Source organism: Larus michahellis, chromosome 14 (genome assembly GCF_964199755.1).
Source record: "Larus michahellis chromosome 14, bLarMic1.1, whole genome shotgun sequence".
NCBI classification, from domain to species: domain Eukaryota; kingdom Metazoa; phylum Chordata; class Aves; order Charadriiformes; family Laridae; genus Larus; species Larus michahellis.
In genome coordinates, this window is record NC_133909.1 from 2,706,182 (window position 1) to 2,720,989 (window position 14,808).

The 14,808-nt window shown below is 42.1% G+C and overlaps 1 protein-coding gene across 2 annotated transcripts in view; it reads right to left on the reverse strand.

Annotated features, from left to right (window-relative positions):
* MYH10 (myosin heavy chain 10) overlaps window positions 1-14,808 on the reverse strand; it is a 110,360-nt gene that overhangs the window by 22,440 nt on the left and 73,112 nt on the right. For both annotated transcript variants that reach the window (XM_074608179.1, XM_074608178.1), the window contains 12 exons: window positions 13,706-13,824; window positions 13,122-13,274; window positions 12,549-12,722; window positions 9,541-9,714; window positions 7,688-7,802; window positions 3,942-4,135; window positions 3,554-3,675; window positions 3,158-3,227; window positions 2,898-3,058; window positions 2,185-2,293; window positions 1,971-2,102; window positions 390-596 (listed from right to left, as the gene is read on the reverse strand). In XM_074608179.1, the coding sequence (XP_074464280.1) occupies window positions 390-596; window positions 1,971-2,102; window positions 2,185-2,293; window positions 2,898-3,058; window positions 3,158-3,227; window positions 3,554-3,675; window positions 3,942-4,135; window positions 7,688-7,802; window positions 9,541-9,714; window positions 12,549-12,722; window positions 13,122-13,274; window positions 13,706-13,824 (1,730 nt within the window). The remainder of the gene's footprint in view (window positions 1-389; window positions 597-1,970; window positions 2,103-2,184; window positions 2,294-2,897; window positions 3,059-3,157; window positions 3,228-3,553; window positions 3,676-3,941; window positions 4,136-7,687; window positions 7,803-9,540; window positions 9,715-12,548; window positions 12,723-13,121; window positions 13,275-13,705; window positions 13,825-14,808) is intronic.

Consider the following 14,808-nt stretch of genomic DNA (forward strand, 5'->3'; position numbering starts at 1 on the left):
AAGGAACATTTCTCTCATAAGTGACACCATCCCATCAGTCTTGGTTTCTCCATGAAAGGAGGGGTAAGGTCCACGCCGTCAATCCCGGTTTCTGCCCACTCCAAAGCACTTGCTACCTTTAATACTCTTATCTGCACATGCTACAGCTACCAACAGCACATTTTGACTTCTTCCCTCATCCTCATATGCCTGGAGACCACAAGGAGCTGAATACACTCACAATGAACAGAGGAAGAGAAGAGAAGAGAAAAAAAAATTCAAATTGATTTTATTGCACACAAGGTGCTAAGGAGCCAATTCCTCTGTGCCGTAGAGATGTTGAGGGAGTTTTCCCATCCTTAACCGGCCTGTTTGCGTACTTTTCTATTCCCAGTTACCAAGAGGCATACCTGAATGTGGCCCTGCATTTTCTTTTTCTCATTCTGCAGTATTTGGTTTCTTTCCTCTTCCTCCTCAACCCTGGACTCCAAATCGTGGAGAATTTCTTCCAACTCTTGTTTTTTGGCAGCCAAGCGAGCCCTCATCTCCTCAGCTTCTGCAAAGAGCTCCGTCTCAGCTTGCAGCTGCTCTGCAAGAATGTTCTTCTCTTCTAGAAGCTGTAAATATACAGAAAAGGTAGTAAAGCAGCAAAAACGACATTTCAAAGTCTCTCATGAGAGATTATACATATGACAACTACCAAGTTACTTAAAGGCCAAGTTCTGCTCCAATTCTAGGCTCCCTGTCAACATCCAAAAATGATGACTTCTAGCAGATGGCTTCATCAGTGGTCCAGAAGACACCGGCTTTCGCAGTAGGGCTACAGCAGTATTGACCCACTTGCCCCCCAATACAGCAGTATTGACCCACAGTTCCTTAAGGAACAGATCCCACTGCGTCTACCCCATGTGTCCCATTCTGCCAGCATCAAAAAGTTGAGGGAAGTGCCTGTTTCCTGGACTGTTCCTCACACTCATCCCTGCCTAGTGGCATTCCCCAGTGCCATGGGTAGCTGAAGCTGACACTTGGGAGTCAGTGGAACGTGTTATTTCTTGCTGTGTAAACGCAAGAACAGAATGGAATGGTTCCAGTTGGAAGGGACCTACAAAAATCATCTAGTCCAACTGCCTGACCCACTTCAGGGCTGACCAAAAGCTAAAGCATATTATTAAGGGCGTTGTCCAAATGCCTCTTAAATCCCGACAGGCTTGGGGCATCAACCACCTCTCTATGAAGCCCGTTCCAGTGTTTGACCACCCTCTCAGTAAAGAAACACTTCCTAATATCCAATCTGAAACTCCCCTGACTCAGCACGGAACCATTCCCATGTGTTCGGTCAATGGATACGTGGAACACCTCCCTCTCCACTTCCCCTCCTCAGGAAACTCTACGAGAGCAATGAGGTTGCCCCTCAGCCTCCTTTTCTCCAAACTAAGACAATCCCGGCGTCCTCAGGTGCTCCTCACAGCCCACGCCCTTCCATCAACAGGAACTGATGCTTTGCCATTCCGGATATCCAGCCCAGTTCCATCCTGTCTCAGTTACCACAGTGACACACATCTCGCTTTACTGACACTCCTTCAACTGTTTTTTAACTTGATATCAGCGTTACTTGTCAGTACACATTCACTTTCAGTTTTGCCCAATCATTGCCATAATTGCTTCCCACTTCTTAAACAGCACACGAACACCACGGAAGTATCCTTCCCTGAAACCACATCTGAACAGGAAAGTGACGCTGCAACTGAAGTTCTCCTGTAAACTAGGAGAGACCAAAAAAAGTTTAGTTTCGTTAACGTGGGGCTTCTGCATTCCTGGAGGAACAGCTTGTGCCCTATCTTCCTATTCCAGATTTTAGCCAAGCGTGACAGGAGTTAGCTCTCCCGAGTCACAGAGCTTTTGCTCACAAGCGTCTCCCCAACACGGCTCCCTTACACAGGATACAGTCCAATATACATTCTGCGTATCAAAAGCTAATCTTGGACACAAACCTGTTGATGTTTCCTTTCCATTTCCTCAAGTTCTGCCTCCACTTTTGTTTGTTTTTCTTTCACCTTCATTAGCTCCTCGTCCTTGGCTTGAAGTTCTTCTTCTTGACGAGTGACCTGAAGAAGAGGCTTCACCTGCAAAGATTTGAGATGAACACGTAAGAAACTTCATCTACCGATTTACAAAAGCCAAAGAACGTGACAGAATACAACGAACCTTCGTGAAGACTCTCCACCACTGCCAGTGCCTAAGCTTTAAATATGCAGCGCAATTCCTCTGCAGGATTTTCAGTGCACTCAGCTGCTGTTGTTTCTTTGCAAAGGCCCTGGAGACAGAAAGAGCAAAACGTTTCATGTTAAATACAGCTGAGCATCTGTCCATGTTTTTAATTTTTAGGTTACCCAACCCTAGAACACTTGCAGACCATAAATAGGCTTATTTTTAAGTTTCAGTGACTACACTGATTTACGAGTACTCACTCCTTACATGAAGAGGCAGAGCAAAAGCTGGATTCACCATTTTCAAAACAATAATTACAAACGGTATTTGGTCTTATGCTTACCAGATTTTCTTGAAAAAATAAAATCAGGATGGATGAGATGCTGAACTGTTCTTTCATTTCAAAAAAGCAGCTTTCCAAAGCAGCTCTAAACCTCCGGTGGAGCAGAGATTTTTTCGCAGCCACTAGCTATACTGTAAACAGCTGCATGTGTCACAAAGGCCAGATTACGGAAAGCAACTATCGCTATGGAATGAAGGTGCAAATTCCTATTTTTAGGTAAAAATTCACCTATTTACCCTTGATATAACTACAGTTTATCAGGCAACACTCTTCAAAAAAAAAAAATTTTCTCCTGAAATGGAAGTTTTAATACATATTTCCCTGTCAAAGAGACCACGAGGAGATGAAATCATAAAAGCAGACATACTTCCTAGCCAGGTATCCTCTGCAGACGGCCTGGAAGAAGATGATAATGTCTGTGATCTTCAGATCTCGTTCTTCTTCTAAGTGCGCCAAGACACCAGCTCGGAAAAAGATCTTGCTCTGTCCAATCCTGTATAAGTTGGGGTCCAGCTCTAAGGCTCTGATCTAAACGGACAGGCAAGCACATTAGTTTTACATCAAGAAAAGGACAATTTTTATTTCAACTTTTTCATGTTTTGACACTACTTAGGTATAAACACTTACCATACGCTCACAGGCTTGCTTACCATCCATAAAACCTTTCGGAATTGCATTGGGAGTAAGGATCTCATACCTTTAAGTCAAATGGAAAAAAACACCTTTACATTCAACAATAAGCTACATTATTATAAACCCACAGGGCTACAGTCCCCAAGTGCCTGGCTAAGGAATTTCTCCAGGAAGTTCTTCCTGAACTCCATTTTCAATCAGTTTCCCCTTCCCTACTGTCTTTAGAATCAATTTGTAGTATTTAACTGCTTCAAGTTCAAACCACTTCAAGACTTCACAAATGGTTTTGGACGTTCTCCCAGTTGGGTTGGGTTGGTGGGGAAGCGTCAACAGTTATTTAACAAGGATTTTTTATCACATAAAAACTGAAGAGACTGTTCCTGCTGTTACCTCTGTCTAAATTCCTGGAACACTATCCTGTTTGGAAATCCTTGTCGACAAATCCTTATTCCTTCCAAAACACCGTTGCAACGAAGCTGATCTAGAACCAGATGCGGATCCAGCTTTCCAGCCTGGACAAAACAAGTATGATTTTTAGTCTTTTAGTTTGTATGCATGAAAAACTGCAGTTTAAGTATTTCAGGCTACCCTCTACAAAGTCAACTGTATAAATAAGGGGATGTGTGGGGAATACTGAGAAGGTATTTGACCAGTGTGAAAACTTTGCGGAACCTGGCTTCTGATTTCAAAAGGAAGACGCAGAGAGCATGCACAGCTTGAAATGCAGGTGAAGGCTCTAATAAAGAGAAAGAATAAAGGAGTGCTCTGTAGTACATACCCTCTTTTCATGATTTGGAATGATGCAGCGAACAAAATTGGGATTAGTGTTTCGGAGCGTTGCCATCAGCTTGGTGAGAGATTCTTTGTAGAGCTGGCCAACAGTACGAAACATGCCCTTCTTGGTCTTGTACGCAGAGCCGAAAGCCGTCTCCGTTATTCCAGTGACCTGATCCAGACCCACAATACGATCCACTGGGAAGGACAAGAGACAATAATTAAGCGGGCTTTAATATTTGTCAGGTATCAAGATAAGCAGAAAGAGGAGCAATAGTGCAGCAGCAGAAGCTTTGTGGAACAAATGACAGGAGATGCCGTCGGTAGGCGAGGCGCTCAGCATGTACTGGGGACGCTGTGCAGAAGCAGTGGAACCAGAAGCCACAAACTTATACAGCGGAATAGTGTAGCTTTAGTAGGTACACACTAAAACATCCAGCTCTTTACTTGCAGTTCTACATGACCAGTAAAGCCATTTCCTTTCTCTTAAGTCAACTTTCAAGAGATAGAAAGTTGCCCGGAAACTGGCAATTATTTGAATTCTTACAATGCACAGTCACTTGGGGTAATGATATAGATTAACTCTGAGTTTCGTTGAATATTCAAAAGTGTTTTGAAAGGATAACTATTTACAGAAGAGTCAAAAGTAATTTCAATGACAAGAGAGAAAAAAAATAAAAAAGCATCTGCCAGACTTCTGCTAGTCTGCTATTTCGAAGAATTCTTCCAAGTTTTCTGTACAATTGCAGAGACCTCCCTAGCCGAGAGACAAGTTTCAAAACAGGAAAACTGCACACCAAAGCACTTCAAAGCTGCCATAAAGCATCAGAATAGAGGTTTTTCTTTGATTTTTTTTTGAACATTTTGGGTAACGATCTCTATGGTTTCTTCTTCAGAAGCACAAATTAGTAATCTGACTGCCGTCATTAAACCTCTAGGCCAAAAACATGAACATGTTTCCACGTGACAATTATTTAAACAGCTCGCTAAATAAAAATACACGGGTGGCTTAACACCTTAATAATTATAGTTGACTCTTCTTAGTACTGAGAAAATACACAACCTATATTGGTTCTCCATGAAATCCAAGCTGGCCAGCAAGAAGCAAGCAACTATCTATAGGCTGTAATTTCAATTTTGTGAAGATATCTTCAAATTCATTCAAACCAAAGCACGGGGAAATTGTGCTTCGCTACACCAGAATTAGTTTTATTTATGAGAACTAAGTGACAATATTTTATTTCACACTCAACTGGTTTTCAAAGGTCTATTAAAAAAAAAAAAGAAAGGAAAATTAAAAGCAGAAAAATACTGGGCGATAATTTGGAATAGTCACTTATATTGCATGTTGTATTACAAAGAGCCCAGATCCTCCACGCAGTTTTGAACACAGGAATCTAAGCGTCTTATTAAAGTTAGAAGATTAAGTAGGTGGCAAGTTGCTCATAAGATCATATCCCAAATATTTACTTTGAAGCAGAATTCAGTTCTAAACCAGAAATGGGACAGAGATTCCTGGGAATGGGTCTTACAGAGGACGAGGGTAACAGCTTTTAATTATTAGAAACATGCACCCGGCAGACACCGCTAACGACTGGCCACCATTCAGCTTTTGCTTGGCCACATACATTTTAAAATTTTGTAAACGTATCTATCAACTGTGTGTTTTGCTCCCCTCTGTCCTCCTACTATAAGATGGTCATTTATATTCCAAAGAGGATTGTTAAATACAAGGTTTCCCTGTAGGCCCAGAGCAGTCATTGAACAGCCTGACTGGCCAGGCATCCATTGGCGAAAGCCTCGGAAGTCCAGCCTCCAGTAATTCCTTCAGGAGACACCACGAGCTTCCTCCAGCGTGTGATGTATCCTGAGAAGTGGAAGATGAACCCAAGTAAAGAGTGAAAGGCTGAAGGCACAACCTTGACATACACATACTTCTAAACTCGGGGAGAGGAAGACAGGAAGGACAGGAAGAGGTTGGATAAAATATCTAAAGCGTCTTCAAAAACATTCCAATTAAATGGATTTGTTGGTTTCTTGATACCTCAAAAAACGTGTGCAGCTTCTACAACGGGAAATATTAAAGTTAAGATGTTTTTAAATAGAAGAACAATTCCAGCAAGTCTGGAAGAAGTTTATTTCCCTTACTACCCCCACTACAACTGCAGCACTCCCTCCGATACTCCAACACATTCTTCAGCTCTCCTCCCAAAAAACACATCCGCGTTCTAAAATGTCCCAGAGTTTTGTCAATGTTGGACTGCAGAAAGAAGCTTGATAGTGTTACAAAGCTTACGCATTCTCTCAAATGCTTGGAGCTACCGGGATAATCGCTTCAGAAGCAATTCTGCATCTCAACATGGAACTAGGAAGCCACAAACCTTTTTACCTGCAATGCTTAAATGCAATGCATAAAATAGAGATGCTATATGTATGCAGCAGCAACTGAAGGTATGCACTCAGAGCCCGTTTGCCTTGGAGGTATACCTAAGGGTAGCATGAAATGAAGAGTTCATGCAAGCCTACGAGCAAAAATGGTTTTCCTGGAGATACAACAGCCCTGCCTTTGGTAGGCCTACTGTTTTTATATCCATTCACCTGGTGGATCATGAAGACCAGTAATATTGTCATAGAAACAGGCTCTCTGAATATTCTGAATCTCTAAGGCAGAGAAACAGCAAAAACAGAAAGACAGAAGAGCAGATACACAAGACACTTCAGTTAGTATACAGAACAGGTTCAGCAATTGCAAACAGACTTAACTGTGCTACAAAAGCAATTAGGCCACAACATATTCCATGCACGTTTCAATTCTCTGGGGAAGCAAGTTTCGCATATTTGGACCAACACGCTTTTGCTTCTGTGCAGGTACTCGAAAGGAAAGGAGCAGCTGCCCGACCAAAGAGTTGTTTATATATTCATTAAAACTGCTCTCTGTACCTGAACCAAGTAAGTATTCCTGAGAATAAGAGGGAAACTCAGTATTAACCTACAGCATCATCTATATCACAAGCTTAGTTTCCTCCAGGAATAAGAAACAACAAGATTTTTATATTGTGGCATATAAATATAACCTGATTAATATACTGTGATGTTAAAAACTAGAATAGAGAAGTCCTTGGGTAAGTATTTATTGGGCTATTTCTGCTTCTTGGGGTATTTTGGTAAAAATGTTGATAACTACTTTAAGCTGATGTGCAGGTAGACGGGCTAAACAGCAGGGTACAGTTAAAATAGGAAAATATCGCATTGGATTTTAATATGCAATACCTAAGCACTAGTACGGCTGTGAACAAATTTTACTTTAGGAGATGCAGATTTCCAGGATACGACTCACCACTGCACAAGAAACAGCTGTGCTGGTGCTCACATAAGACAACGTTTTATTAACAGCAAGTACCACTACAGCCGTTTACCTTCAGGACTTGACTGCAGCAATTCCAACTAAGAGTTTTGGACAAGATTCTACAGATGAAATTTGCCACAGGGTAACAAGAAGGAAGTGAATATCAGTTCAAATAATGAACATGAGAAGCAGCTACTCAGAAATGGTACATGTGCAAGGGACCATAGGTGCAACCCAGCTTCCTTGTTGTACTTTTGGGGCTAAACAATAGAGAAAATGCTGTAGATATTTACAATGTAGAGGTGGAGGGTGAGGAGGGAACAAGGCATACGAAGAACCCCACCAACTCATCCAGCAAGGTAAAATTGCTAACAGGTCGTGTACTCGGGAGTATGATCTCTTACCGTCCTTCCAAAGCTCTGCAACAAATTTGTCAGAAGACTGGTGTAAGAGCGTGGCCACGTTGTCATTCAGGGGGTCCATGTTCTTCATCAGCCATTCATCTGCCTTGTAGTCCACCTGTGGAGCAGCCAAGTTGCACAAGATCAGACAAACCGCCAGCTTCAGTTTTTAATTTGCCAGCATTAAAAAAAAAAAAAAGCTTTCAAAATACTACACCGACGTTTTTCTCCTATTCTCCTCTTGATGTTTTGCTTGCTACGAGTTCGTTGCACCTCCTTAGAACAGTTCAAAGTACCATGAAAAGTTATTATTCTTTTGAAAGAGTAAAGGAACGGGACTTTTCTTAAAAGTTTAGCAATCTTTTTGCTTACTAGTAGCTGGTATACATTTTCAGCCTAGTGCTACTGCCAAAATAGGGCTTCACTGTGAACATGTAAAAACAACTCCAGTATAGATGCTAATTCCTTTATTTAAATTACTAGAGAGTAAATTAAGGATGTGCTGCCACGTGATTTTTTTTTTTTTTTTTTAAATTTCACTATAGCAGAACAAAGTGTTTAACTATCAAGAAAACAAACACAGCTTTTATCTCGAAAGAACCAATTCTGTGGTTTGCAATTAAACTATCGCTCAGCAGTTGAAAGCTCAGTGCTACTGGCACGGGTTTCATCCCAACCCAAAAGAGCGCCCTAAAATTCCCGGAGTAAATTAGCATGGTTTTGCTTCGAACAAACTGTGAGTTTTCTATTTTTAAATAAGGGATTTGGGAAGGAAAGTCACATTTAAATGCTTCCAGCATCCAAAACCAAATCAGATCATCGTCTCAGTACTTCTTGCAGTAAAAGCTATTTTACAAACGATTCTAGCTTTGAAGGAAATGTACATTCTGATACAACACTGAAAAATGCCTTCTGGCGGGGGAAGATGCGCGACGCCGCACCAGCGTGTTCCTCAGAACAGTTATTTTCCAGCAGTCAGGCACCGAGCTGATTTACTTCATTTTGATTACCTGATTAGTTTCACATATAATCTACTATCAACTGCAGTGACGATTTCATTATTTCTAAGTTGCTATTTTAGGTATTGATAAAATAAAATGTGCAACGTCATTATTTCGGTTTTCACTACAATTATCGACTTGGCACCACCGACGTCAAAGAATAGATAACAACAAGCCGATAGAACTTTAAATGAAAATTAAAGGACGGCTTTTAATCATTTGCACAGATTATTTTAAATATCAGGGCAAAAACTGCTACTAGGATTAAGTTTTAACTAGTTATGAAACTAATTGCATAGCGCGGCCCTGTGGAATAGACCCGGTGGTCACGAGGGTTCCACAAAACGCTGACAAGACCTGCATCGTTATTCCATGGACCTGTTCGCATCACAGCTGAGCTCTGTCCCTCAACGGGAGAGTAAAGATTGAACGAACAGTAAAACCAAAAGGTATCAGCTGACGTATAAAAGGGGATATACAGAAAGTCTGGGGTGAACGGAGGAGATGAAAGTGAAGTGGGTACTGACACAGCCCTGCTTCAAGCACTGCTATCAACTCGGAAACACGGATATTCAGAAGAGATTCCTTTCAATACAAGTCCTGAAAAAACTCGCCTGTAAGACCTGACAATGAAATTAAAGGAAACCGAAATATTTGCTTAATTTAATATTAGTTTATATTTTTCGTTTCTGACTATGTGGTAACAAGAGCTCTATCAGAGCTCTCCTGAATGGGTTCAAGAAAATGACACAAGGCCACCCTCCTGCACAAGGATTTCTAAATTTGGTAGCTATCCCATTTAGTCCTTTCCCCAAACCGACATTTCTAACCAAGCGTTTAACATTTAACCCTTACCTTCCCTGCATAGTGAATAATGCAGAAATCTGCTTTGTCCTTTAGCTGTCTTGGCTTTTGGAACTTGGAGTGGGTTCCTTGCTCTTGCACCAATTTTTCCACAAACGTCTTGTCAGTAGCTTTAGGGAACCAGCATTCTTCATCCAGTAACGCCAACACACCAGGAGGATTTGCCTGAAATAGAGTCGGATTTAAATTGTACTAATATTTAATACAGACATATTTTTTTCAAAAACCAATTAATATTTAAAACACATCATTGAATGCCCCAGTAAGAAGTTGTCTAAACTGATTCCAATTTTTTATTTTTTTTTTTAAATTAAAACAAGCTGTGGGGGACTCCAGTTCAATAAACGACATTGTGACTAGTTCAAACAAATTCATTTCAACGCATATGGACCCAGACCTGATACTGTGTCCAGTTTTGGGCCCCTCACTCCAAGAAAGACACTGAGGGGCTGGAGCGTGTCCAGAGAAGGGTGACGGAGCTGGTGAGGGCTCTGGAGCACAAGTCTGGTGAGGAGCGGCTGAGGGAGCTGGGGGTGTTCAGCCTGGAGAAGAGGAGGCTGAGGGGAGACCTTCTCGCTCTCTGCAGCTCCCTGAAAGGAGGGGGTAGCCGGGGGGGGTCGGTCTCTTCTCCCAAGGAACAGGCGATGGGACAAGAGGAAACGGCCTCAAGTTGTGACAGGGGAGATTTAGGTTGGAAATTAGGAGAAATTTCTTCACTGAAAGGGTTGTCAAACATTGGAACAGGCTGCCCAGGGAAGGGGTGGAATCTCCATCTCTGGAGGCATTTAGAAGACGGGCAGACATGATGCTGAGGGACATGGTTTCATGGTGGTTTTGGCAGCGTGAGATGGATGGTTGGACTCGATCTGAAAGGTTCCTTCCAACCTAAAGCAATTCTATGATTCTGTGACCTGATCTAGTGCTGCCTGGGCTCTGAGCAGAGCCTGGAATAGATGACCTCCAGAGTTACCTTCCAGACATTTCTGCGACACATCCATACACAGCAGCTCATCCACATCTCCACAGCAGTTAATGTCATGCTTTCACATGAGCTGAACTGAAGACAATTATCCCTCCCAGCCACTCGATACTGCTATGGCAGCCAGCGAGCCTCCCCTTGCCAAGCCCCACGCTGATATCCAGTAGCAGCATCCAAAGAGATCCAGCAGGCTTAACTTCAGCAGCCAGAAGAGTTTTAGATAATCCCTTCTCTTTCCATAGGATTTAATCACTCCGTTTGAAGGTTTGTTTATTCTTAAAGTGAAGTACGGAACGAGCAATGTCTGTATGTAACAGCTGTAGAATTGTTCGACAGGATCATTTTCCTCAGGGAAAACACTTGATGTAGCACAGAAAGGCAGTGGAAAAAGGAGTTTGTAATAATTTATACTTCAAAAGTTTCTAGTCAATGTAAAGTTTATACATTTGAAGAGAGGTGTTTCTACGTGCCTATTACATAGCATCCCATACCTCATTTACAGGACAACTACGAAGGTACTGACCTTTGCTTTTCAGGAAAAAAAAATAATCAAGTAATTTGATGCATTTTTAGGATATTCACCAAAACATCTGCATACTGAAAGCATCCACACTTAACGCCCTTCAGGCTTTCTGGCAGGGATTTTACCTTCCAAAGAGGCAGAACTTCCTGAAGCTCCACACTCAAAGTGCAAACCTTTGCACTGAAACCAGTTTTCCCTTTTCCTACTCTAAAGAAAAACAAGAACGTGGCTTATGGGCCTTTCTGTTCTTCAGGATGCGTAGCATCATTGCGAGCTTACGCGTATTCTAGAACACACACACTGAAATGCAGACAGTAGTAACTGCAATGCCCTAATTTTAATTTAAAAACTCATAAAATAACTTTGACGGCGTAGTTCTGAGGTGTGAAAACAATAATTTTCAGGAATGATGACCTTTGCTCTCCCCCAGCCCAACTGCTCCTCCTGCTCTTTGAAGCCCTCTCCAGCTTCCATGTATTGAGCAACTAGAAAAGTATGTTAAAGAGTGAGTAAAGCCACCTTCCGGATAACTGTTTTTCTATTTGCAAGGCAGATTTATGGAGAAAACTATGTGAAGTTTCAGGAATTTTGCTATTGATCTCAAATGAAAAAAAAAGTTTATTGTTCAAAGTCTTTTGAACTGAGCCACCACTCCAAAGATCCTATAATGCAATGGCATGGTTTAATAGGGAAGTGACAGGACTAAAGACTCTGCTCTGCTCTGGTGAGACCCCACCTGGAGCACTGCATCCAGCTCTGGAGCCCTCAACACAAGAAGGACATGGACCTGTTGGAGGGGGGCCAGAGGAGGCCACGAAGATGATCCGAGGGCTGGAGCCCCTCTGCTGTGAGGACAGGCTGAGAGAGCTGCGGGGGTTCAGCCTGGAGAAGAGAAGACTCCAGGGAGACCTTAGAGCCCCTTCCAGCCCCTGAAGGGGGCCTACAGGAAAGCTGGGGAGGGACTCTGGATCAGGGAGTGTAATGATAGGACATGGGGGAATGGTTTACATTGGATATCAGGAAGAAATTCTTTGCTGTGAGGGTGGTGAGCCCCTGGCCCAGGTTGCCCAGAGAAGCTGTGGCTGCCCCATCCCTGGAGGGGTTCAAGGCCAGGTTGGACAGGGCTTGGAGCAACCTGGGCTGGTGGGAGGTGTCCCTGCCCAGGGCAGGGGGGTGGGACTGGATGGGCTTTAAGGTTCCTTCCCACCGAACCATTTTGTGATTCTATCATTAATACTAGGAAAAAAGTATAAAAATAGTAGCTTCATATCTTTAGCTGAGTGTTCTACCCTAGCATCAGGGCAAGATCACATAAGGATAAATCCTTTTACTAATACATGGTATTTTAGGCTTTAGACTTCAACATTCAAGTGAATTCGCTTTTTGTGACAACTCTGCAAGACGTGGTTATGCAATCCTACAATTTGGAGGCCTCAGTAAGTAAAATTCAGAAGTCTAACCTTTTCTCCTTAGAGCATTATTAATGCACACACTTACAGGTCTTTCGATTAAGTCAATGCAAGGCTGCAGATCCAGTCCAAAGTCAATGAAATTCCACTCTATACCCTCGCGTTGGTATTCCTCTTGCTCCAGGATAAACATCGTGTGGTTGAATAACTGCTGAAGCTTCTCGTTGGTGTAGTTAATGCAGAGTTGCTCAAAGGAGTTCAACTAAAAGAATAACATTAGCAGGCAAGAATAATTCAGTGACAGGATGCATCACACACCTGGAAGTCAAAAATTTCCTTACAAGGGAATTCACTAAAACTCCACAACGTTCAAATATAATATAAAGAAAATTGGAAAACGCGTTACACAAGTCTCATATGTTCCCTGTTACATACAATTAAACTAATGTATGGTAGGAAAAAACGTCACATATACAAGAACAATTTAGACTGAACTATGACTTTTTGCCACTGTAATTTAGGGTTATCAAAGCATTTGTGTGCTACGAAACCAAACCCTCCTGCAGCCTTGGAACACGCATGCGTTTAGTGGCTCTCCAGTTAGTCCTGAACACACATTAATAAGGAAAAGAAAAATCTGATAAGCAGCGTTCTGACATACCTCAAAGATTTCAAATCCAGCAATATCCAGAATTCCAATGAAAGACGCTCCCTGTCGTTTGGTCCTGTCCAAAGCTTTATTAATGCGGTGAACAAGCCAGCGGAAGAGGCGTTCATAGGTGGCCTTTGCCAAAGCTTCCACTGCAAAGTCTGCCTGAAAATCCAAACAAGAAAATTTATTTACCCTGGAGAAGTCATCAAAAGAACACGGACACGGATGTTACCCCAAATAACTAAGTAACAGAAGAAGTTTAATGGACTTCATACCACCGAGGAATGAAAACAAGCAGTAGCAAGTGTATATAGTTTGATTAATGTTTTGAAAAAATTGTTTTTAAACTGTTCTATAAAAAACCCAAAGGCTCTCTGCATGTTTGATACATATGACAGTGACATTAAAGGAGGAAACCAGCAGACGGCCAGGGAAAGGGAAAAGTTTCTTCTATTCTACCATTGATTTTTACCATCTAACAATATTTAATACAGCTTCAACAAAGTCAGTGTCAGTACACACTTAATCCCAATTATCTTTATTAAGAGCTAATCAGGATGAGGCAACTTCATCTTTAAAGCACCAAAACTTACTTGTTCTTTGGTCTGGGCTTTCTGAACGTAGTCTCTGCCGACTTTGATGCGCGGTGTCAGTATGGCCCGGGTGAACTCCATCACGTTCATTCCCAGCAGGTGGCAGAGTTTCTGTGCGACTGGGGAGCAAAGTCATAAATGGAAGCACTCAAACCCTCCACAGCTGCTAACAACAGCGGTGACACAAGCTCCTGACAACAGCGTGCCCGTGTAAAAACTGAACTGCCATTCGAAATCGCAGCTGGGGAGATGCACTTCTGCCCTGTGGACAGATGTCCCCTGCCACGCAGGGCCTCCATCTCAAGGCTGACGGAGGCTCTACAGAAGGACACCGCTGAATTCCCTTAGGGGAGCGCAGAAAACACCAGATTTCCTGAAATTGCAGGCAGGTCATGAACAGTCCATAGCCCACATGCGAGTGTTCCTTTTGTTACTCTTACAGGGAACAGTCATTTTCTCATCTCCAGAAAAAAAGCACAACATGAGGACACTGCACATCAACCCCATCGTACTACAGGTTGCTTAAAACCTGTGTCAATTTAGGCAGGTATGCCAGAGTAATGCTTCTATTACAGACTACAGCAAAATACATTGTTTAAACTGTTTAAAACAGGGGTTTGTAATATTTTATATAGACTAACAACGCAGGCAGCAGTGCACTTTCTTTAGTCGGCAGGAACTCTCCCTGTGTCACGTTCATTATTTGAAATAACCAGTTGCCCACACCATCGTTACATGTTCTTGCTGCATCAATCCCTTTTTTCTAAATGAATTTTCCAGTAGGTTCGGTATTTATGATTCCATACTGCTAAAAATGAGAGTGACGCTAAAGGTATTTTTAGGTCCGGGTAAGTGTTGCCCTTTAGCAGGAAGCCCTCCACACGATCCAGAAAGTACTTTAACTCCTTATCTTTGTAACCTGACGGCTCGTGTTTTACTGTCAAAATGAAAAAAAGCTATTTTTACAAACCAGCATTGGAAAATAGATTTTAATACCAGTATATAAGAGCTTCTTTGCATTGTTTTTTTGTTTTGTTTTGTTTTTTTTTTCCTGGTATTAAAAACACTACTACTTGCTCTCCATGTTGAGATTCTCTGTCTGG